Here is a 25770-nt window from a genome sequence, read left to right on the forward strand (position 1 = left end):
TAGCTAATAACACCACTTTTTTTTTTAGGAGTAGAACTATAAAATGATATATCAATGGAAAGATAATTTAATCAAGAATGTAATGCAATCACTTTTAGGAAGGATTTGCTATTAGAAAAGCAGTTACAGTATAAAGAAGAAAAGTGAAACACATGGAAAAAACGATATACAAAAATGATCACCATAAAAAAAACCGAGATATATAAAAATTATCACCACATCAGTTAATCCTTAGTTGGGTAACCTTCAGCATGAATGATGGCCTTACGATGTCTTCCCATGGAGTGAACCAAGTCTTTTAATTCTGCAGCTGTTATAATGTGAAACCAAGATTGAATGATGGCTTCTATTAACTGGGTTTTATTGCTGGGTCGCTTCTGACTAACAAGTTTCTTTAGTCGGCTCCATAGATTTTCATTTGGGTTAAGATCTGGGCTATTCCCAGGCCATTCCAGCAGTGGAATAGGATTATAATGAAACTCCAAAAAAAAGTGGTGTTATTAGCCATCAAACCTCACAAATACACTTTTTCGCAAAAGTTTTCCACACTTTTGCCCACTACTGTACATTTGATGGAGCCTGCAAAACAGATATTCCATTTCTACCTAATAAACCCATCAGAGAAATCTAAATCAGGGTTAACACTGCTCCTGTCACCATCTTAGAATTTTTTTAGCCATTCTCAGCTAAATTTCACAAGCAGATTTTATCAAACCATCTAATCTAGTTCCTCTTCTTATTCTACTGATTGGTTTACCGCAACCTGAGAACATTACCCACCTTCAATCTTCCAAAGTATCAGCACCTTCCCCAATACAAAAGAACAGTGGTGAAATCCAAATCTTTTACTACCAATTCTGTGGGTATGACTTGGTCGTTGTGATGTGGCTTGGTAGGCGTGGCAGGGAAAGAATATTGCAAAATCTCCATTTCCACCCCACTCTGGGACCAGCCAGAGGTGGTATTTGCCGGTTCTCTGAACTACTCAAAATTTCCACTATCGGTTCTCCAAACTACTCAAAATTTCTGCTACCAGTTCTCCAGAACCTGTTAGAACCTGCTGGATTTCATCTCTGCAAAAGATGTAACTTACTTTCTAAAGACTTAGGAAGCCCAAATTCCTATCCTGACCAACTGAAGGGCTGCCACGTGATGTTATAGGAAGGTAAGGTGGATTTGGGAGGGAGAATTTGGAAAATATTGGGTTATTAAGAGTGAGATTGTGATGAAAATGGGATGCACGCTTTGGCTGATTGTGTAAAAGACAGCTAAGAACAAACTTTGATGCAAGTTAAAAAGTGGAGCTTATTGAATGCACAGGAAGCAAAACATGATTATTATAATAATGTATTGGAAACATGAATAGAATCCTGGCAAGGAAAAGCATTACATAATCAGTTTCTATAAAAGATCTAGAGGAAAAAAAGATAAAGATAAAACCCAGCTATTGCTGGAACATAAAAAAAAAAGAAACTGAAGGCTTGATTTTGGCTGCACAACAGCAATCTAATTTAAACTAATACGATCAAGGCCAGAATTGGAAAAAAAAAAATCATCAAATGACTCAAAATGCAGATTGTGCAAAGAAACAGAAGAAACAGCAGGTCATACACTCAGCTCGTGCAAGAAGATCACGCAAACTGGTGATAAACAACAGCATAACACAGGTGCCAAAATGATTCATTGGAACTTCTGTAAAAATTATCATGAAGCCATATGGAAAAACACCATAGGAAACAGAATCGCTGCTCAACACGGAAGCCAGGGTATTGCAATGGAGTTTGAACAGAACAAATGTGCTACCTTTACTATGAATAGTAGTACTTTACTTGTGAATAGTAGTACTTTACTTGTGAATAGTAAATGGGGGTGGGGGAAGAATAGTGAAAACTGAAAAAAATCAAGATGCCCTATGGCAGGTGTGTCAAACTCGCGGCCCACGGCCCAGATGAGTCAAGTGCTGGCCCCGACCCCGCCCGGTTTAGCGAAGGGGGGGAAAGTCCCAGTACGTCACATGATGCCGCCATGACAGCGCAATAGTGGTGGGTTGCCCCCGGTTCAGATCGGTTCTATAGAACCAGTAGTAAAACCCGCAGGAGGCTCTGCCCATCGACCCCAACAACATCAGAAGTGTGTGCACGCGCGTGAGCGAAGCAAGTGTACGCGCGCGGCCCCGTTGCAAACCGGTAGTAAAGGTAAGTAGAACCCACCCCTCCAGCGCGAGTTTGACACCCCTGCCCTATGGAAATAAAATCAGGAGACTAGATGAAGGAGATCATTACAAATACCTTCCAAGCTGAATTATCAAGCATAGCGAAGTCCAGAAGGTTAGAAGTGAAGTCAGGAGAGTTAAGGAGATCTTAACGACAAACTCAGTGAAGGAAAAAAACCATCAAGACCTGGGCAATTTCAGTCGTTAGAAGAGTGGACTGGAATAGTGTAGGACTAAAAGGTTTGGATAGGAAGACCAGAAAAAATAGTGACAATCTTTCACAATAGTGGAAGTCAACACATGGACTGTTAAAAGTTTTCCCTGGGGACGACTGTGAGTAGATAAGAGACGTGGTGGCGCAGTGGTTAGAGTGCAGTACTGCAGGCTACTTCTGCTGATTGCCGGTTGTCTGTAATTTGCCAGTTCAAATCTCACCAGGCTCAAGATGGACTCAGCCTTCCATCCTTCCGAGGTGGATAAAATGATGAGCCAGATTATTGGGGGCAAGAGGCTGACTCTGTAATCCACTTAGAGACGGCTGTAAAAGCAGTGTGAAGCAGTCACACTATAAGTCTAAGTGCTATTGCTATTGGCAACAGGGCTCCTGAGCCATGGTGGCGCAGTGGTTAGAGTGCAGTACTGCAGGCTCCTTCTGCTGACTGCCGGTTGTCTGTAATTTGGCAGTTCAAATCTCACCAGGCTCAAGGTTGACTCAGCCTTCCATCCTTCCGAGGTGGGTAAAATGAGGACCCAGATTGTTGGGGCAAGAGGCTGACTCGGTAAACCGGTTAGAGAGGGCTGTGAAAGCACTGTGAAGTGGTATATAAGTCTAAGTGCTATTGCTATTGTCCTTTCTTCCTTCCTTCCTTCCTTCCTTCCTTCCTTCCTTCCTTCCTTCCTTCCTTCCTTCCTTCCTTCCTTCCCTCTGCCCACTGCCAGCAGTTCAGTCCTGACTGGCTCAAGGTTGACTCAGCCTTCCATCCTTCCGAGGTGGGTAAAATGAGGACCCAGATTGTTGGGAGGCAATATGCTGACTCTGTAAACCGCTTAGAGAGGGCTGTAAAAGCACTATGAAGCGGTATATAAGTCTAAGGGCTATTGCTATATTATGTCTTCTTCTTTTGAGCACTCTGTGAAAGAGAAGAGAAGACGGTCAGTGCAGATGGTAGGAGGATCGGGATTGCTCATGTGTTAGTATTTACCACAATTTACTGCAATTCACAGGAAAAGTCTGTTAACTCACACCTATTTATTCCTCGGAGGAGAAAAAAAATAGTTCGTGCATTCGTAATGCAAAAGAAATTCGGTCAATTCCCCACAAAGGATCAACACGCGGTTACATTTGGTTCTCGTCGGCTTAAATTCAGCCGTTGCGTTGGAAAAGCCACAAAATAAACTCCTGGGGCATCACTGGACATACAACAGAAGTTTCCTTTGCAAAATATCTCTGGACGTACATTCTTACATGACAGGATATTACGGAAATTTTAAAAAGGAGGGGAGGAGGAAGAGCCAGATGGACATATAACACAGGGGTGAGAGAAAGCAGTGATCCCAAGCAGGAGAAAACAGCTGTGGCGCCCCAAGGAAATAAAGGCTCCATGCAACGAAGGAGGCCATCCGTCGCAACTCAGCCTGACTGAGTGTTTGGTGACTGCAATAAGCACAATATAAGCCCCCTCAACCAGGGGTGGGCTTCAAAAATTTTAGCAAGGGGTTCTCTGCCTGGTTGCCAGGTGGGCGTGGCCATGGTGGGCGTGGACTAGTCAGCCTCCTGTACCATGGCGGGGGAGGGGTTGTTTTTGTCCTCCCCGGACTCCGGAGGCGTTCTTCGAGCCTCTGGGAACCCGAAAATGGCCTCCCCAGGCTCTGGAGGCCCTCTGGAGGCTGGAAATGGGCCCGTTTCTGGCCTTCCAGATTAGGTAGGCCCGATTTTCACCCTCCCTGAGCCTCTATGCGCGCCCTGCACTTACCTGCATCCAAAACAGGCCATGTGGGGACTCCTGGGAGGGGAGGGGCAGGCTAGGCGGGGCCAGCCAGGAGTGGGATTTGGGGGTTCTCCAAACTGCACAGAATCTTAGCTAAAGTTTCTCCTGAACCCCTGCAAACCCCCAGCAGCCCAGCCCTGCCCCCAGCTCAGATGCACCTCCTTCAAAGGGACGCCGATCTCTAACAGGTTTCCCAACCAAATTACACCAACTCTCGATTTACAAGAGCACCGTTGAATAGATTTTGGATGCAAGAAGACAAAATCTGGATGCCCCTTTCTCTCCTACGAGTCTGGTAAGCCAAGGTTTACTTTATGGAAATAAATTGACATGGGGGAATCCTATATTGACCAGACAATCTCAATAGACTCAATTAGTGCTATTTTTTTTTTTTAATTTGATTTATATGCCGCCCTTCTCTGGAGACTCAGGGCAGCTTACAATGCGTTAAGCAATAGCCTTCATCCTTTTGTATATTTATACAAAGTCAGCTTATTGCCCCCACAAACTGGGTCCTCATTTCACCTACCTTAGAAAGGATGGAAGGCTGAGTCAACCTTGAGCCTTGGAGAGATTCGAACCAGCAGTAAATTGCAGGCAGCTGTTCTTAATAACAGGGTGCTTTAGACCACTGTACTACATCTAAAAATTGGACTAACTAACTACAACAATGGTTTCCCAGCAGAACAGCCCCTTGACGATATCATCCGATGGTCTGATTCACCCAACATAGTAAAGTCAACAGTTGGGTTGTTATAACACAGTGAATGATAAGCTCCAAACCTATGTTTGCTTAGCTGTAAGGCCTGGGTCCCTTCCAACTACTGAGGCACCTAACCATGATAAAAAAAAGGGGGGGTAAATGACAATAGATGAAAGCTAGATAATGTGGAGATGCCCTCTCACAAACACATTTAATATATATGTGTCAAATAAAATGTAATTTCAGTAGGGTTTAAACCAGGAATGTCCAGCCTTGACAATTTTCATACTTGTGGACCTCAACTCCCAGAAATCCCCAGCCAATGTGTTGAAGTCTACAAGTCTTACAGTTGCCAAGGTTGGACACAGGGGTGAAATCCAGCAGGTTCTGGAGAACCGGTAGTGGAAATGTTGAGCAATTCGGAGAACCGGTAGCGAAAAGTTTGAGTAGTTCAGAGAACCGGCAAATACCACTTCTGGCTGGCCCCAGAGTGGGGTGGGAATGGGGATTTTGCAATAGCCTTCCCCCAGGAGTGGGGTGAGAATGGGGATTTTGTGGTATCCTTCCCCCAGGAGTGGGGATGGGATGGAGATTTTGCAATATCCTTCTCCTGCCACGCCCACCAAGCCACGCTCACAGAACCGGTAGTAAAAAAAATTGGACTGGTTGGACACCCCTGGTTTTAAAGGAAAAACAACAGCCTATGTCGGGATTAGGAGGCCTCCCATCCACCCCACTTTGATTGGACTTCATTGTGTGCAACTACCCCAAAAGCAAAGTGTGCCTCTCAATTTTAATTCAGGCGGAGAAATCGTGCCTCTTTTCGCAATGAAAAGTCGGAGATCCACTTACATAAAGCTCCATGACCTGCAAATTAACTGCCTCTACTTTCTAATCTTGGATCTGGCAACCTGCACACTCCCTGAATGACAAACTACCAATGTCCAGATACCTTAAACTAATTAAAGAAGCATTTCCGGATTTGCAGGCACATGCTGGGTTTTGCTGGCAAGCTCACAACTGTTAAAACTATGATTCCTGGCCAAAGCTGGAGAGAAAAACACAGCATGGAAGGAAGCCCATTGTCTGATGCATGGCTTAGCAGGGGACTGCTGCTTCCCCTCACCAAAAATCAATAGGAGCTATCAAAAGAAAAACAATGAGCAGAATTGCCGAATAATTCCGAACAGCCCTGTCTGGAAAAGGCTCGGGCCAAGAGCAATTAGAAGCAAAGACGGGCCGAAGCACCACCAGATCCTGACAAACAGGAATAATTTGGCTTCAATCCTCAACTCACTCATGATGAAGCTGCCCACCCCCCAACTCCTCGCCTTCCCCAGTGGCAACATTACTCTGGAGTTGCTGTTCTTTCAGCTGTAGGAGGGAGGGAGGGAGGGAGGGAAGGAAGGAAGGAAGGAAGGAAGGAAGGAAGGAGACAGGAGGAGGGAAGGAGAGGGGGAGGGAGAGAGAAAAAAGAGAGGGGGAAGGAGGGAGAGGAGGGAGAGAGGAGGGAGAGGGAGGGAGGGAAGGAAGGAAGGAGAGGGGGAGGGAGGGAGAGGGGGAGGGAGGGAGGGAGAGAGAAAAAAGAGAGGGAAGGAGGGAGAGAGGGAAGAAGAGAGAGGAGGGAGAGAGAAGAGGGAGGGAGGGAAGGAAGGAAGGAGAGAGGGGGAGGTAAGAAGAGGGAGAGGGAGGGAGAGAAAAGAGAGGGGGAAGGAGGGAGGGAGGGAGAGAAGACAGAGAGAGGGAGGGAGGGAGGGAGGGAGGGAGGGAAGGAAGAAAGGAGAGAGGAGGAGGGAAGGAGAGGGGGAGGGAGAGAGAAAAAAGAGAGGGGGAAGGAGGGAGAGGAGGGAGAGAGGAGGGAGAGGGAGGGAGGGAAGGAAGGAAGGAGAGGGGGGAGGGAGGGAGAGGGGGAGGGAGGGAGGGAGAGAGAGAGAAAAAAGAGAGGGAAGGAGGGAGAGAGGGAAGAAGAGAGAGGAGGGAGAGAGAAGAGGGAGGGAGGGAAGGAAGGAAGGAGAGAGGGGGAGGTAAGGAGAGGGAGAGTGAGGGAGATACAAGAGGGGGAAGGAGGGAGGGAGGGAGAGAAGACAGAGAGAGGGAGGGTGGGAGGGAAGGAAGGAAGGAGAGAGGAGGAGGGAAGGAGAGGGGGAGGGGGAGAGAAAAAAGAGAGGGGGAAGGAGGGAGAGAGAAGACAGAGAGAGGGAGGGAGGGAACGAAGGAAGGAAGGAAGGAAAGAAGGAAGGAAGGAAGGAAGGACAATAGCAATAGCACTTAGACTTATATACCGCTTCACAGTGCTTTACAGCCCTCTCTAAGCGGTTTACAGAGTCAGCCTCTTGCCCCCAACAATCTGGGTCCTCATTTTACCAACCCTCGGAAGGATAAACGGCTGAGTCCATCTTGAGCCGGTCGGGATCGAACTCCTGACAGTGAGCTGAATGAGCCTGCAATACTACATTCTGACCACTGCGCCCCCACAGCTCCTGTAGGAAATCCCAGGGCTGCAGACTAGCCTGGGACGTCAAACAAAGCAGCGAGAATACGAAGAGTGTGGATATCTGGAGCAATTCCGCTTCCCTGCTTCTCTAGGCTGCCCTTTGGACGTTGCTGCTTTCAGGTCCTGCGAAAGCATCAAAACTTGGGAGGGAAAATTTGTTTTAAGGATGTACATTTTGAGATGCAGATTTGTGCGGCCATGAAGGAAGAGTTGGGTAAAGTTTTAAACGAAAGCTGAAGGCAATGGAAAGAAAAGGAACAGGACGCTCCTATGACGGAATACATGAATAAGTGGCTGCAAAATGTATTTAATTCATCTTCCCTTTTGTTTGATGAGCCAATATTGAAATTCCCGGCAGGGCTGGGATTGAGATGTCTTTCGGCGCTCTTGCAATCCAGACTCTTGGGTCCTACGAGTTCTCCCAGTATTTAGTCTGCCATGCCCGCAAAATTGGCTCCTTGGATCCTTTCGCCAAGGTCCTGCATAAACCATCAGCAGATGACTTGGCCGCTGAGGTGCCTTTGCTCTACAGCCATACTAGCTGGGGGGCCGGGGGGGGGGGGGATTCTGGGAGTTGAAGTCCACATGGCTTAAAAGTTGCTAAAGTGGAGAAGTGTTGTGCCAAAGCTACATGGAAAATAGGAGAGCTGGATCAACTCAAGGTAAACCGCTCCAAACTCGATTGCAGGAAATACGACTTCAGCAACAGAGTGGTCAACGCCTGGAATGCACTCCCTGACTCTGGGGTTTCTTCCCCAAACCCCAAAAATTTTAACCTTAGACTGTCTACTGTTGACTTCACCCCATTCCTAAGAGGTCTGTAAGGGGCGTGCATAAGAGCACCAGCGTGCCTTCCGTCCCTGTCCTAATATTCCTTTTTACTCTTACTCTTTTCATGTATTCAAATTATGTTTATACTTTTACCTGTTATATATGCTTGACAAATAAACTTACGATTATGATTAAGTCAAGGAAATGGGTGAACTTCCCAAAGTTCACCTTCTTCCTTGCCCCAATTGCAGGAAACACTGATATTACATCATACATTGCCTTCCTGATTCATTCCAGGAAGTAATGTGCCCTTTCTTTGCATATTCTTTTTGCCCTGGTCAAATGTACTTTAATGAAAGAGAGGATAATGTTTCTTGGTGTTTTCCTTTGGATTAATCCCAAACCCTCTCCATCTCTCTCTCTGTGTCTCTCTCTGTCTGTCTGTCTGTCTCTCTCTCTCTCTCTCTCTCTGTCTCTCTCTGTGTGTCTCTCTCTCTGTCTTCCTCTCTGTCTCTCTGTCCCTCTCTCTGTCCTTCTGTCTGTCTGTCTGTCTTTCTCTGTGTGTCTGTGTGTGTATCTCTCTCTGTCTCTCTCTCTGTGTGTCTCTCTCTCTCTGTCTCTGTCTCTGTGTGTGTCTCTCTATCTGTCTGTCTCTCTCTCTTTGTCTCTCTGTCTCTCTCTCTGTCTCTGTCTCTCTGTCTGTCTCTCTCTCTATCTCTCTGTCCCTCTCTCTCTTTGTCTATCTCTCTCTGTGTGTCTGTGTGTGTATCTCTCTCTGTCTCTCTCTGTGTGTGTGTGTGTCTGTCTCTGTCTCTCTGTGTGTGTGTCTCTCTGTCTGTCTGTCTCTCTCTCTATCTCTCTGTCCCTCTCTCTCTTTGTCTGTCTCTCTCTGTGTGTGTGTCTGTGTGTATCTCTCTCTGTCTCTCTCTCTATCTCTCTCTCTGTGTGTGTGTGTCTCTGTCTCTGTCTCTCTGTGTGTCTCTCTCTCTCTGTGTCTGTCTCTCTCTCTATCTCTCTGTCCCTCTCTCTCTTTGTCTGTCTCTCTCTCTGTGTGTGTCTCTGTGTGTATCTCTCTCTGTCTCTCTCTCTCTCTGTGTGTGTGTGTGTGTGTGTCTGTCTGTCTGTCTGTCTCTGTCTCTCTGTGTGTGTCTCTCTCTCTGTCTGTCTCTCTTTGTCTCTCTGTCTCTGTCTCTCTCTGTCTCTCTCTTTATCTCTCTATCTCTCTGTCCCTCTCTCTCTTTGTCTGTCTGTCTGTCTGTCTGTCTGTCTGTCTGTCTGTCTGTCTGTCTGTCTGTCTCTCTCTCTCTCTCTCTCTCTCTCTCTCTCTCTCTCTGTATTTGTGTTAACCCAATGCCTGTTGAATGAATTTTTTGTTTCTCTGAATCAGGTTGAGACAGCTTTGTGTTTGAGATAGAAAATCCAAAACTGTACCCTTCTTCCTTACTCCTAAAAGTACCCTTTTGGGCTTCTCTCCAAATTTCAGTGTGTAAGATTTCCTGCAAAGCTTCTACCAGCTAGGGAACTCTGGAAGTTGCAGTTCACATATCTGAATGGGAGCTAGTTTGCAGCATTCTGAGACATATCCCTTAGAGAGCTTCATCAACTTCCAGGATTAACTCCATCCTCCATTATTTGACCTTTTTGATCATGCCTCTTCTCAAACTGACTAGTAATCTATGTGCATCTACAAACAACTATGATACCTCAATCTTCCCTATTCATTAGCAGTATCTATGACGCCATATATACTTCTACATATACTCGTATACACATACAAATATACTTCCTTCTGAGTTACTCTCCACTTAATGCAGAGATGAAAGATCAGAACCTTTTCCAGATGTTGTCAATTTTGGGCATATGCTAGGCATTCAAGAGTTGACTCTACCCTCAACAGTGTCCACATGTTCACTGTTAATAGAGACAAGGGAAGAGATAATGCAAGGCATCTTCAGTTAGACTTGGAGGAGGAGAGTCATGTTAATCTATGGTAGCAAAAAATTAAGAGTCTGGTAGCATTTGTAGTAGAAGGCAGGGGTGAAATCCAGCAGGTTCTGACAGGTTCTGGAGAACCGATAGTGGAACTTTTGAGCAGTTCGGAGAACCAGCAAATACCACCTCTGGCTGGCCCCAGAGTGGGGTGGGAATGGAGATTTTGCAATATCCTTCCCCCAGGAGTGGGCAGGGAATGGGGATTTTGCAATATCCTTCCCCTGGAGTGGGGAGGGAATGAGATTTTACAGTATCCTTCCCCTGCCACGCCCACCAAGCCACACCACACCCACCAAGCCACGCCCACAGAACCGATAGTAAAAAAAAATTGGATTTCACCACTGGTAGAAGGCATAAGTCACTTCTGCAGGAAGAGATGGTTCCATGAAAAATGGAGCTGACAACATGGCAAAGAATGAACAGCTGGTGAGTAGACTATCTTTTTAAAAGTCTCTGGACAAAGACAGGATAGGAGATAACCCACAAGGGCTCCGGGTAATTGTTTTGATTTTTTTTTAAAAAAAAAACATAATAAGATTTTAAAAATTGGACACTAGAGGGAACTAAAGATTTCAATTAAAAGAGAACTCATAAACTTGGATAACAGTTATAGAATGGCGCAAAATATTCTAACTCTGGAACTATTGAAAAACCCTTTGGAAAAATGGAGTCAAAGGTTACTATTAACAATGTCAATAGCGATTTCTGGCTCTATGGATAGAATGTGTCACTCTAAAAGATGTTATGGAAGAGGAACACATTTTACTATGCAAGACAGAGACTGAGCTGAAGGTGGATTTATAAATGACAGGCCACAAGAATGACATGGGGGGAAAAGTGTTATACTGGGTGTTGGAAGAAACTGGCTGATGTTTTAATAATTAAGGAGGAAATATAAACAAGAAATCAAGAAAGGGATCTGGATAATTTCACCTTGTTGGACTTACAAATGAGACCTTTTACAAGTTTTGAAGAATCTTGTGAGAAAGAATAAAGAAGAAATGGGAAAAAATAAGTTCTACGCAGGGGTGGGTTCTATGAAATGGGAAAAAATAAGTTCTATGCTGGGGGTTCGCAGGGGTTCGGCAGAACCTCTAGCTAAGATTCTGTGCAGTTCGAAGAACCCCCAAAATCCACTCCTGGCTGGCCCCACCCAACCCACCCCGCCCCTCCCAGGTGTCCCCACACGGCCTGTTTTGGACGCAGGTAAGTGCAGGGTGTGCGTGGAGGCTCGGGGAAGGTGAAAAATGGGCCTACCGGAAGTTTAGGAAGGTGGAAACGGGCCCATTTCCAGCCTCCAGAGGGCCTCCGGAGCCTGGGGAGGCCGTTTTTGCCCTCCCGGAGGCTCTAGGAAAGCCTACAGAGCCCGGGGAGGGCAAAAACGCCCCACCCCCACCGTGGTGCAGGAGGCCAACTAGGCCACGCCCACCATGGCCACGCCCACCCCAGCAACCAGGCAGAGAATCCCTTGCTAAAATTTTCAAAGCCCACCCCTGGTTCTACGACATAACTAAAAGTTAAGACAGTTAGAAGGAATATAAAGCTGGTTTATTTGATGCTTTTATTTAATACTTCGAAATGGCTGTTGACTAAACATCAAAAAATAATACAGGCTTCAGGCAGTTAGATGCAGGTTGTCATTGAAGAGGAGGTGAACTTTGGAAAGTCAACCCTTTTCTTTTTTCTTTGCTATATTTTTTCTTTTCTTTTTTTTCTTTCTATGTTTTCCTTTTTCCCCTTTTTACTGTCTCGATTTTTCTATCTTTATAAAGTCGTGTTTTTTTTTTACCGTTGCAATGACGAATCTTTGATAAAATTACTCTTTTTTTTAAAAAAAGAAGAAGGCCTAAAAGTTTCAGATCATAAAATCTTACACCTTTTAATAAAACGGGTGAGTCAGAAGGAGGGATGCCAGACTCCTCTGGATTTTTCAATTAGCCTGGGTCACTTTAGATCAACTGAAACACTGATGGGAGTTTGCATTCCGGAGATGCTCAGAGTGACTTTGAGTGACACAGGTTGGGCTGTTCCCATGATTGAGGTTTTCTGCAACTCAGCAATCTCAGGGGCAGATGTCCCAAAGATTCTTTTTTCAAAAAGACTTTCTGGTTTTTCTTTGAAGACGTTTCGCTTCTCATCCAAGAAGCTTCTTCAGCTCTGACAGGATAGTGGGGAATGGAAGGATTGATATTCAATGACTCCCTCAAAGAACACAAAATGTCCAACTGTCTGCAAGGAATATCAATCCTTCCATTCCCCACCATCCTGTCAGAGCTGAAGAAGCTTCTTGGATGAGAAGCGAAACATCTTCAAAGAAAAACCAGAAAGTCCAGTTGCTCTTGAAAGCAACCATGATCTGGATCAGAGGTACTATTCAGCTAGGTTCATCCTGGGAGCTTCTGTATCTCTTGAACTTCAGATAGCAAACAGGACCAGCCTAGTAAATCCAAGGGAACACTCTAATGCTTTTTGAAGAGGTGAGATTGGTTTGGGCATGGAACTATCAATCTCCTACAAGACCTGGTCCCATGTCCAACCCTTCCTAATATATACACAAAGGCTGCACAAGCCATGTGTTCGGTCTACTCTTCAACCATAGACAAAATGGAGAAGGGTCAACTACTTTGGGTCATCGAGAACTTCCGATTCGAAGTGTATTTTAAAAAAGGGAAAGAAAAAGTTTCCTTACCAAACTCACTGGCGCACAAGTGCTCCAGGATGGCCTCCGACTTCATTTCGTTGTCACAAGGGGGACACACCGCAGTGCCTGACAAGAGAAGGAGGACAGGTCAAGCAAGGGAAAGTAACAACAGCATGAAAGAAGAACAAGGGCCCATATAGGCCAACATACTACATTTCACTGCTAATACAGGGGACGCGGTGGCTCAGGGGCTAAGACGCTGAGCTTGTCAATTGAAAGGTCGGCAGTTCAGCGGTTCAAATCCCTAGCGCCGTCTAACGGGGTGAGCTCCCGTGACTTGTCCCAGCTTCTGCCAACCCAGCAGGTCGAAAGCACGTAAAAAAATGCAAGTGGAAAAATAGGGACCACCTTTGGTGGGAAAGGAATAGCATTTTGTGTGCCTTTGGAGTTGAGTCATGCCGGCCACATGACCACGGAGACGTCTTCGGACAGCGCTGGCTCTTCGGCTTTGAAACGTAGATAAGCACCGCCCCCTAGAGTCGGGAACGACTAGCACATATGTGCGAGGGGAACCTTTACCTTTAACTGCTAATAAGCCATGCTCATTCGTTTTCCAAGAGGCCTCTGCTAATCGGTGCCCTGGGCAGGTGCAATGAGCGCATTATGTTTAAACCAGAGTTCGTTATTTTGTACGTAAGTAATGAAGTCCAGCTTCAATACAATGCTGTCATTGCACCTGCCCCCCAAAAAGGACACCGATAGGAGCAGTGTTGGGAAACATAATAAGTATGTTGTAATGCAATCCCCTCCTTTATGATATCAGAGGTAAAATGAGGGTTTCGTAGCTAGTTCCGGCCAATAGAGCAGCCATCTGGTGAGTGGGGGGGGGGCTTCCCCACAGCCATTGCGTGACAGTGCCCACAACATGGTCTCTCAACACTCGAGATCCATCACTGACTGCAAAAGATTACCCAACGTGGAATTCTTTCAGGCTCGCGGGAAACCTGGATATGCCACATCCAAAACCGAGATCTTTGTTCTGTTGAACTTCAGCTACAAAACCCAGATGCTTGCCACCTCCCTTCCCTCCTGAACACTTTGCCAAGATCAGCAACAGGATTCCAAAAGCTAAATCAGGTTTTTTTTGTTGTTGTTGTTGTTTTTTCATCTGCCTCTTGACATTGGAATAGTTTTCCCCTCTCCGCAACTCACTCCCCTTTCGTCTTTGGCTTTCATCTTTCTTCATTCCTCCTAAGCTGTTTACATAGCACCTGAAGTCAGCCATAAGAAATGTAGTGGGAAGCTATGAGGTTTGCTAGGCAGGAGTTCCAAAGAAAACATCCTTTCCTAATTGAAAACTTCGCATTCCACCTCCAGCGAGTTGAGTGGAGAATGGAGTCTTATATCTGAATCCTTCTTCGTGCGTGTTTGCAGGCGGCTAAGATGGGTGGGTAGGTAGGTAGGTAGGTCGGTGGATAGATGGGTGGGTGGGTGGGTGGGTGGGTGAGTGGATGGATGGATGGATGGATGGATGGATGGATGGATGGATGGATGGATCGGTCAGTGGGTGGATGGATGGATGGATGGATGGATGGATGGATGGATGGATGGATTGATGGATGGATGGATGGATGGATGGATCGGTCAGTGGGTGGATGGATGGATGGATGGGTCAGTGTTCAAATTCACTTATTCATTCATTCCAGCTTGGCCTCTACCAGGTGTTTTGGATTACAATTCCCATCAGCCCTGACCACAAATTGTGCTGATCTGGGCTGATGGGAATTGAAAGAGAAAAACACACACACTTACATACATACATACATACATACATACATACATACACACACACTTAAGTCTGTAAGTAAATATAAATAGATGTTCTTCCTGTTGAGGAGGGCAGAGGGCAGATTTATCACTTTTTCGTTTAGCACAATTTTGTGGCAGATGTAACAGCTAATCTAGGGGTGAAAACCAGCAGGTTCTAACAGGTTCTGGAGAACCGATAGGGGAAATCATGTGAAAGCTGCAAGCTACCAGTTCTGTGGGGGTGGATTGGTGGGCGTGGCAGGGGAAGGATACTGTAAAATCTCCATTCCCACCCCACTCCGGGGGAAGGTTACCGCAAAATCCCCATTTCCTCCCAATCAGCTGGGACTTGGGAGGCAGAGAATCGATGGGAACGGGGCCTGTCAGAATTTTTACTACTGGTTCTCCGAACTACTCAAAATTTCCACCACCGGTTCTCCAGAACTGGTCAGAACCTGCTGAAACCCACCTCTGTTGTAAATTCAGGTCTCCCTGTATCAAACAAACCACACTTCTGTATTGCCAGCCCTATAGGGACATTGGCCACCAGTTGATTATTCCTCTTTTATTTAAATTTCTCCGCACTCTGATCGCTTTTATTTGCATTACCTGTTAAATAACTAAGATAAACATATTTCTCTAAAAGGAGCAACATTTTCTTATACATTAGTATAAGCTTCGCCCACAAATGGTTTGCTAATAGTTCTTGTTAGGGGATAGTTTTGCATTGCTCATTTGATTGATTGCACTTTTATTGTTTTTTCTCTATTAAATGTTAAAATTATTTGAATGGATACAATGCTATTTACACAAAGCTGGCTGGAGATTATTAACACTCTAATGCGTGAATAACTTCAACCTTTAGAAATAAAGAAGCAGTTTATATCAACATTAGCTATGATCTGTAAAATGTTAATGTTGATACGGTAAGTTGTTTAAATTTTACATGTAACCTAACTATGGCATTAATAAACAACTGCAATATGCATTTAATTATTTGCTCTCCAATAAAGGTTTCGGGCATAAGCTTAATGCCCAATAACTCCACCGTGTTCTTGTCTGTCGTATTTGTGCTCCATCTTGAATTTCTGTCTTACTCCCTTGCTACAAGGTTCCATAACATCTCAAGATTTAAAGTGGACACCTAACATCAAAAACATCATCCAAAAAACACAACAAAGAATCTTTCTGCGCCAACTCAGAAAGCTCAAACTGCCCAAGGAGCTGCTGATCCAGTTCTACAGAGGAATGATTGAGTCTGTCATCTGCACTTCCATAACTGTCTGGTTTGGTTCTGCAACCCAACAAGACAGACACAGACTTCAGGGGATAATTAGAATTGCAGAAAAAACAATGACTACCAACCTGCCTTCCATTGAGGACCTGTCTACTCCACGAGTCAAAAAGAGGGCTGGGAAAATATTTACAGACCCCTCGCATCCTGGATATAAATTGTTTCAACTCCTACCCTCAAAACGATGCTATAGAGCACTGCACACCAGAACAACTAGACACAAGGACAGTTTTTTCCCGAATGCCATCACTCTGCTAAACAAATAATTCCCTCAATACTGTCAAACTATTCACTAAGTCTGCACTACTATTAATCTTCTCATCTTTCCTATTAACTATCTCTTTCTCTACTTATGACTATAACTTTGTTCCTTGTATCTTTACTATTTATATTGTTTTATTTAGTTTCCTAGTACGATTTATGTTGATTGCTTATTTAGTATCCTATGACTATCACTAAGTGTTGTATCTCCTGATTTATGATGAATGTATTTTTAGGATGACTATGATCATGATTTATCACTGATAGCTTTTATGTACACTGAGAGCTTATGAACCGAAGACTAATTCCTTGAGTGTCCAATCACACTTGGCCAATAAAGAATTCTATTCTATTCTATTCTATTCTATTCTATTCTATTCTATTCTATTCTATTCTATTCTATTCTATTCTATTCTATTCTATTCTATTCTACAAGACAGTTTGAGGGGAGTCAACAGCCCTCAGACCTCACTTCAACCACTACGGCAGAAAATCAGCAATGTGATTTCCTCCCGTTTTGCAATGGAATCTTTCTAAAATGAAACTTTTTAAAAATAAGTCTCCTCCCTTTCATGGAGTATTCTTTCTTTCATGAATGAAGGAAAATATATACGTGTCCCAGGATCATGTTGCAGGATCCAATGTGGGTCGGTCAACAGGACCAGAAGTTTTGTCTTCCAAGCTTTCAGACTCGTGCGGGAGCCCATCTTCAGGGAACTTCTCTCTATTCTTTCTTTCTTTTCTCTCCCTCTCTCTCTCTTTCTTTTTCTCTCCACTTCTCTCTCTTCTTTCTTTTTTTAATTTATTCTTTTCATCATTTCAGCCATTGCCTATCCACTACAAGACGAAGGCCTCTTCTGCAAATTTCCAACCCATACGGTCCTCAGCTTCCTTGCTGATGTCGTAGATCCATAGGCCATAGTTTGAGGACCCCGATTTAGTGCAACATAAAAAATGCAAATGATTTTTCTGCGGACCACCAAAATTTTCTCACAGACCACCAGACCACCAGTGGTCCACCAGTGGCTGTTCTAGTCCAACCTACTCGAGCGGGAGATCTTATACTATTCCAGAGAAATGGCTGTCCTCCTCCAGTCCCTTTTTAAAATCCTCCAGTGATGGAGCAATCACAACTTCTGAAAGCCAGGCGATTCCCCTGAACAGATTTTACTGTCAGTTCAAATTTTTTTCCTTTAATTCTAGGTTGGATCCCTCTTTGATAAATTTCCACCCAGTACTTCTTGCCCTGCCTTCAGGAGGGTCATCCCCTCCTCAACACAGTAGATTAAAAAGAAAAAAGTGAAAATAAAATAGGACAGTTTTCATAGTTAATAATAAATAACTGGCTCACCAGGACTTCCCACTCAAACCCACATCCATGAAAAGCTCTGAGATTTTCCTAAGATTAGGAAATTTGGGGGCAAGATTTAAAAAATGGCTGGATGAAATAAAGGGCAGAAGATAGAAAGAAAACCGGAATTGTTTCTCCTGGGTATTCTGGAAGGGAAAATGCAGAAAAGTATACAATATATCATATTACACATACTAACAACAAGTAGAATTGTGATAGCACAAAATTGGAAACAACCAGACATCCGTCCGGATCATGTAATAGTAAAAAATATATACGAATGTGCAGAGATGGACAGATTATCTATGGAATTGAAGGAGAGGGAGGACACCGAGTACTATTTAATATGGAATAAATGGTATTCCTGGCTGGAGAGTAAACATAAAACTTAAGGGATGTTTTTGTTATGAGATCGAATTGTAAATAGAAATCAAGATAATTTAAATAAAGATGTAAGTTTAAGATATTTAGAAGTAGAATTTGTGTAAAGAGGTTAAATAGGCTAGAGATACCGATGCAGAAAAGTTGTTATTAGTATTGAAATTTTGATGTTTGTTTTTGCTTGTTTATATCTTTTGTTTTTTGTTTGTGTGTGTGTGTGTGTTTCTTGCTTTTTTTGTGTATTATGTTTCTTTTTGTGTATTTTAATCTTTGGAAATTTAATAAATGTTATTTTAATTAAAAAAGAAAAAAAGGAAAGCCCTGAGATTCTCCCACCCAAAAGGGAGTGAATCATAATCTAACTTGGTTTCTGGTCTGCTAGATGCCGAAGCAAAATAAATTGAAGCATAAATAACTTACCCCTTCAAAAGAAAAAAGCCCTCCAAATGTTATCCAAGCCATGGAAAAAAAAAACAGAAAGCCCTGATTTCTTTTATGCCTCCCCCCACCCCTTCCCCCATCACAATTTGTGTTTCTTCCCCATGAAACACGCTGGATGAGGCCTGCGACAGTCCTTTCCTTTCCATCTTTTGCAAACTATTGCCTTACCCGTCGTATCCTGTTCTAATTTGGCACCAAAATTTTAATCAGGGAAAAATATCTCCCTTCTCTCAAAGGACTGGATTTGTAAAAATTGGCAGCTTATACCTGAAAACCAATACGAGCGAGGAGGAGTTGGTGGAGCCTTTGCACGTTTTTTTGTGTGTGTGTTTTGTTTTAAAGGAGATTTTAGTGCCTCTACGGCTGAGACAAACAGCCAAAGCAAAACTCCCTGTCAATCAACTCCTGGTTTCCAGCTACGGAGCAGTTATGAAAATAACTTTTTCCTCCCCAGAGATTAGTTTGGGGGTGGGGGGGGAAGTAGCAGTAGGTCTAAATACGGGCCTTCTACTATGGAATGCAAGGAAAGGAGTGGGGGGTGGGGGGAAGCTTTAAAGGAGAGGGCAACTCTTCAGTGCCAAAGTATTATTTTACATTTGGACCCTGATGTCAGCTTATTCAGAAACCTTGGATGGTTTAGGAATGTTAACTTTTTAAAGATGCACAGATTTCATGCCTGATGGGGAAAACGAAGAGGCCGATTGTGAAGATGTTCTCTTCAACCACTTTTCCCAACTCGCTGTGTTAGGTTCAGCTTGTAGCTTACTCCTAACTTGTTGGTCAGGCAATATATCTGTTTCTTTAAGAAACAACTGAGCCACGTAATCAGGGTTTGCTGAACCCTGTAATTAGGCTACAGTGCATAAATAAGCAGCGCAGAGAAGCGTTCTTTGTTCCTGATTGTTCCTGTTGCTTCCTGCGTCTTTCTGCTGATTGGTGTTAGACTGAATTGTTATATGGTACTGTATACCAAGAATTACTAAAGTCTGTTTGCTTTGGTAAGGGAAGATACTTACTGGACTGATATTACTGTTTATGACCTTGGACTGTTTTACCTACACCGAGACTGCTTATTATCTTGTATATAAAGTATTTTTCTCACACGTTTATCTCCTTCTCTGTGTGTTTCTGCTCTGCTCGTTGCACAAGCAACAAATACTTTTTACACATACCCTAACACGCTGATTTAAAAAAAAAAAGTTGCGTGTAAAATTGAGGAGTCAAAATCCCAGGTTCAAGGAAATTTGCATAAGGGTTGTCCTGGCCTTCATCTTCAGCTCCTCATCCACAGAGTCAGAGAAATATCTGAAAAATATGGCTTGAAGCTTAACACCTCAAAAACCCAGATCATGGTCGTCGGCAAACAAGCCATTAATTTGGGTTGGATATCCATGGAGCCTGGATAGCTCAACAGATAGAGCTCTGTAATTTAACACCAGCTGTCTGCAATTAAAGTAAGATCGAATCTCGCCAGGCTCAAGGTTGACTCAGCCTTCCATCCTTTCTAAGGTAGGTAAATTGAGGACCCAGTTTGTGGGGGCAATAAGCTGACTTTGTATAAATATACAAAAGGATGAAGGCTATTGCTTAACGCACTGTAAGCCTCCCTGAGTCTCTGGAGAAGGGCGGCATATAAATCAAATTTTAAAAAAAATTACCACCGATAAATTCGGAAGGAATGTCACTAGAAAAAGTCGAAAGGATTACGTACCTCGGTTCTAATTTACATGAAAGCTGGGACAGAACCCCTGAATTGTATCATTTGTTCCCTATGACTATCATTAAGTGTTGTACCTTATGATTTTGGATGAACGTATCTTTTCTTTTATGTACACTGAGAGCATATGCACCAAAGACAAATTCCTTGTGTGTCCAATCACACTTGGCCAATAAAAATTCTATTCTATTCTGTTCTGTTCTGTTCTGTTCTGTTCTGTTCTGTTCTGTTCTGTTCTGTTCTATTCTGTATTTCTGTTTTTATTGTTTCCTAGTATGATTTGATTGCTTATTTGTAACCTATGACTATCATTAAGTGTTGTACCTTATGATTCTTGATGAACGTATCTTTTCTTTTATGTACACTGAGAGCCTATGCACCAAAGACAAATTCCTTGTGTGTCCAATAACACTTGGCCAATAAAAATTCTATTCTATTCTATTCTGAAGTAAAGACAAGGATAGCGAAAGCTCAAACAGCGTTCTTCAAAATGAAAAGGATCTTCTGCAGTCATGACATAAGCCTAAAATTGAAACTCAAGCTTGTCAGATGCCACGTCTTTTCCATCCTGCTCTATGGAGTGAAGAGTTGGCCTCTGACAGAAAACCACTTGAAGAAACTAGAAGCGTTTGAAATGTTTATTTACAGCCGGCTGTTAAGTATAAGTTGGGTCGACAGAATCAGAAATGAGGAGGTGATAAGCCACCTGGGAAAGCCATGGGAAATCATCAATACCATCAAGAAGCGAAAGTTAGAATATTTTGGACATGTGATGCGACACCTGGAAAAATACTTCATTTAATCCTCCGGGGAAAGATTGATGGCAAACAAGGTCCAGGCAGAAGAAGAACATCATGGCTTCAAAATCTAAGGGACTGGTTTGGACAAAACTCAGCAATGCTTTTTCGTGCAGCTGTTGATGAAAATAGAATTGCCAACATGATCGCCAACATCCGATGATGGATAGGGAAGAAGAAGGAGAAGGAGAAGGAGAAGGAGGAGAAGGAGAAGGAGAAGAAGAAGAAGAAGAAGAAGAAGAAGAAGAAGAAGAAGAAGAAGAAGAAGAAGAAGAAGAAGAAGAAGAAGAAGAAGAAGAAGAAGAAGAAGAAGAAGAAGAAGAAGAAGACAGTCTCAGTCTATGCTAATAGGGAATTATGGGAATTGAAGTCCTTCCTGTTTGGAGAGTGTCAGGGTGGAAAAGCTGTTTCCCCACACATACACACACAGACACACATATAATGGTCATCTCTTCTGCTACAAGAGCATTCAGGTAGTCCTCATCTTACAATCACTTGTTTAGCAACAGTTCCAATTACAGCAGCCCTGAAAAAAGTGACTCGCCATCGGTCCTTGAACTTACAACCATTGTAACACTGAAGGTGTTTTCTCAACAGCAGCTGCTCATCCTAAAAGCCAAATAAAACCTCCAGCTGCGAAAGCAGTTGGTCTTAGGGACTGCCTTCAGGGATAAGGCCCAGGACTTATAATTTAGGAGGAAGCCTAAATTAGCATCCCGAAAAATATCCTCACCTGGACTGGCAAGAGCATAGAGCCGGGAACTCAAGTTTGAAATACTCAGTAGGGATTTTTTTCTTTAAAAAGGTAAAGGTTCCCTTTGCACATATGTGCTAGTCGTTCCCGACTCTAGGGGGCGGTGCTCATCTCCGTTTCAAAGCCGAAGAGCCAGTGCTGTCCGAAGACGTCTCCGTGGTCATGTGGCCGGCATGACTCAACGCCAAAGGCGCACGGAACGCTGTTACCTTCCCACCAAAGGTGATCCCTATTTTTCTACTTGCATTTTTTTACGTGCTTTCGAACTGCTAGGTTGGTAGAAGCTGGGACAAGTAACGGGAACTCACCCCCTTTCGCAGCGCTAGGGATTCGAACCGCTGAACTGCCGACCTTTCGATTGACAAGCTCAGTGTCTTAGCCCCTGAGCCACCACCTCCCTCCAATTTTTTTCATTTTTTTCTTTACCCATTAATAATACAGTAGAGTTAGAAGGAAACCAGCAACAGGGGCTTGCGTTATTGTCCTTATCTTTGAAATAAATTCTTTTTTCTGCAACGACAACAAAAAAATAGCGCTTATCAGAATTGAGAGGCTGAAGCTTAAATCTTCTTTCACCCCAGAGAGGCAACTTTAAGCCAATCAGGATTTCTCCTTCTAGTCTACCACTCGGGAAGGGCAAAGATATACTATAATCAGATGCACAAATCATGCTGAGTTTGCCAGCATCTAGGCTCCAAAGGATCAGGGTCATTTCTGGTTCAGCATCCTGTAGGAAGCCAGCCATGGATTTCAGCATGTAGTATAAGCCAGGTCATCACATGATGCTAAATAGGATTGATTTGTCTGGGGGCACAGAGGCATTATAAACAAAGCAATTATGCTTTGTTAGCCCAAGGTTGAGTATTACAGCCAATGGGTTGATTAGCAGACTAGCCTAAATCCTTGTCTATGGCTGGAGCGGTTGGGCACAGAGAGCAAAAAAAATCTTGTCTTTAATAAATAAGGGCCACACAATCGGTTGCTGGTGGTTGTTATTTCGTTTTTGTTTTGTTTTGCTCTCGCATTCTGAGAACACAAGGAGAAGCTGCAACGCGCAAAACGGCAACGGAGCCAAGGAGAAGAGGAATGTTTGCAGACGTCCCCGAGAGCTACTAAGATTCCAAAATTACTCAATCGCTACACAGACACTTGTACAGAAATGGGAAATGGTTTCTTCAAAGCTCTTTTCTCCCCCTCCCGCCTGCTTTGGGGGAACAGAACTGCCTGAACCTCGTTCAGCAGAATTCTCAGGAAGCTGCCAAGTCAAATAAATTAATCCTGTTACTATTAAGCAATGTCTGCCATAATTACAAATAGTATTGACATCATCAGCTTTCTGGAGTCTTGAGCAGAAATTCTGATTGCCCTGCAGACGTCCAGGACCGATGCTGAAATCCTCAAACAAGCAGAATCTGTCCTTAATCACGCAGCTCTAGCTGTTCCCCTTCTTAACCTCAACATACACACCTGAACTTAATTTAGAATGGGTGGGCTACTGGGTTACTCAATCCAGAAGAGTCTTCTCCATCCCCCTTCCAACTTTGATGTGCTTCAGAGATGTAGACCAACTTGGTGTAACCACTGCTGACAGTTCTGGGAACTAAAGGCCAAATAATCAGAAAGTGGTGAAGTTCTGGAAGAATGTTCTTATTCCAATGTTTCTCAGCCTTGGCAATTTTTAAGACACGTGCACAGGCCGGCTGGGGAATTCTGGGAGTTGAAATCCACACGTCTTAAAGTTGCAAGGTCGAGAAACACTGTTCTATTCATTACTAAAGAACTTTAAGTGGAAATAGCCATAGCGCTTAGACTTATATACCGCTTCACAGTACTTTATAGCCCTCTCTAAGTGGTTTACAGAGTCAGCATATTGTCCCCAACAATCTGGGTCCTCATTTTATCGACCTTGGGAGGATGGAAGGCTGAGTCAACCTTGAGTCAGTCAGGATCGAACTGCTGGCAGTGGGCAGAGGGAGGGAGGGGAGGAAGGAAGGAAGGAAGGAAGGAAGGAAGGAAGGAAGGAAGGAAGGAAGGAGGGAGGGAGGGAGGGAGGGAGGGAGGGAGGAAGGAAGGAAGGAAGGAAGGAAGGAAGGAAGGAAGGAAAGAAGGAAGGAAGGAAGGAAGGAAAATAGCAACAGCCCTTAGACTTATATATCACAGTGCTTTGTAACCCTCTCTAAGCTGTTTACAGAGTCAGCATATTGTCCCCCAACAATCTGGGTCCTCATTTTACCAACCTCAGGAGGATGGAAGGCTGAGTCAACCTTGAGCCGGTCAGGATCAAACTCCTGGCAAGGAGCATAGTTAGCCTGCAATGCACCACTCTAACCACTGAGAGGGAGGGAGGGAGGGAGGGAGGGAGAGAGGGAGAGAGGGAGGAAGGAAGGAAGGAAGGAAGGAAGGAAGGAAGGAAGGAAGGAAGGAAGGAAGGAAGGAAGATAGCAATAGCACTTACACTTATATACCACTTCACAGTGCTTTACATCCCCTCTCTAAGCGGTTTACAGAGTCATCCTCTTTCCCCCAACAATCTGGGTCCTCATTTAACCAAACTCGGGAGGACGGAAGGCTGAATCAACCTTGAGCCAGTCAAGATCGAACTCCTGCAGTTGGCAGAATTAGCCTACAATACAACATTCTACAATGGGGGAGACCCAGCTGGATCAAGATATTCTGGCTTCTCCTTCAACATTCAGAAGGCCTTCTTGGGTCTCGCTCGAAGTTGGCCACCAGGTGCTATCATCTCACCTCGCCTTCCCAAGCAGGGCCATCTCTTGAGTTGACCATTAAGTGAGACAGACGGCTGCGAGGAACCACTAAATCTTACCTTGGGGCTTGGAGGCCTCGGTAGCGTTGGGGGCGGTCATGGCGATGCAGACATCATCCTGGGGGAACTGGTCGCACTTGAGCATCTCGGGCCAGTAGAATCCAAAGAACTGCATGACGGGCTCGCAGGAGTCGCGCACGGCCTCGCAGAGCCAACGGCATGGATAGATGGGCCGGTCCAAGCAGATGGGGGCAAAGAGGGAACAAAGGAAGAGCTGGGTGCCGAAATGACAGTTCTTGTTGAGCAAGGGCACCCAACTGCTGGCTTGCTGCTTGACCTCGGCCATGGTCTCGTGGTCCAGCAGGTTGGGCAAGACCATCTTGTCGTAACCCACGCTGTGGCAGAGGCGCAGGTCAGCCGGGATGGCCACGCATTGGGGGGGCTTGGTGTAGAAGCGTCCGCTTTGGTAGGAGCTGATGTCCGACTGGAAGCTGACATAGTCGTATTCGTTGGCTCCGGCCAAGCCGGGCAGGAAGAAGAAGAAGAAGAAGGAGCCTAAGGCTGCCCAGAGCATCCTTAGGGCATCCCAACTGGAACCTGGCGGAGGAAGACAAGCGATGATGAGGATGCCCATGCTGGAAGAAGGGAGAGAAGATGGAAAAAGAAGCGGGGGGGGGGGTCCAGACTCTGCCCGCCTGTGGCTTCTTCTTGGGGAGGTCTGCAAATAAAAAAAGGGGGGGGACCCTCAAGAACCCCAATGGGAGCAAACGGGGGAGCCCCACCCAAAGCGTCCACCGACAGAGAGAGAGAGTCCAAAGCCGCCTCTTCAGTTCCCTCTTCGGTCGGGGGGCAGCCCAGCCCAGCCTGCAGCCTCCCTGCCCGGCGGGATCCCGATGCAACCGAAAAAAAAGAAGAAGACTTTTCTTTCCTCCCGGAGTTTCGGAAGCCCTTTTTTTTTTCCTCCGCCAGCCAATCCGCGGCCAGCTAAAAACTCCCCACTCTTTCTTTCTTCCTTCCTTTCTTTTTTTTTTCTTTTTTTTTTTCCAGCCTTCCCTCCCTCCCTCCATCCCTCCTTCCCTCCACCCCGGGCTACAAGTGTCACTCAATTAGCCAATCCGATGGGACCCCTCCCCCCGGCGCTGGAGAGAGGGAGGGGGGGTGTTTGAGGACTGGGGAGGGGGAGAGAGAGAAAGAGAGAGAGAGAGAGAGAGAGAGAGAAAGCCGAAAGTGATTCAGCCCGGCCGGAGGCTCCGCTCGAGCTTTCCCCTGCGGTATGCGGGAGCGGGGTTTGGGGAGCGTCCGATGACAAGGAAAGAAATTCACCCCCTCCTCCTCCTCCTCCTCCCTCTCCTCCAGCGAGATTTCCACGCGTGGGGAGGATAGGCGGGCCTGCCCAC

General features: G+C 44.8%; 1 protein-coding gene across 1 annotated transcript in view; it reads right to left on the bottom strand.

Annotated features, from left to right (window-relative positions):
- SFRP1 (secreted frizzled related protein 1) overlaps positions 1-25675 on the bottom strand; it is a 45182-nt gene extending 19507 nt beyond the window's left edge. Inside the window, exons 1-2 of the mRNA XM_034422086.3 lie at positions 24434-25675; positions 12850-12927 (exon numbers count right to left, since the gene is read on the bottom strand). Of these exons, the coding sequence (XP_034277977.1) occupies positions 12850-12927; positions 24434-25007 (652 nt within the window). The 5' untranslated portion in view covers positions 25008-25675. The remainder of the gene's footprint in view (positions 1-12849; positions 12928-24433) is intronic.
- Between the last annotated feature and the right edge of the window lie 95 nt (positions 25676-25770).

The sequence above is a fragment of the Pantherophis guttatus genome, chromosome 9 (assembly GCF_059756535.1).
Source record: "Pantherophis guttatus breed Tessera chromosome 9, ASM5975653v1, whole genome shotgun sequence".
Taxonomy (NCBI): Eukaryota; Metazoa; Chordata; class Lepidosauria; order Squamata; family Colubridae; genus Pantherophis; species Pantherophis guttatus.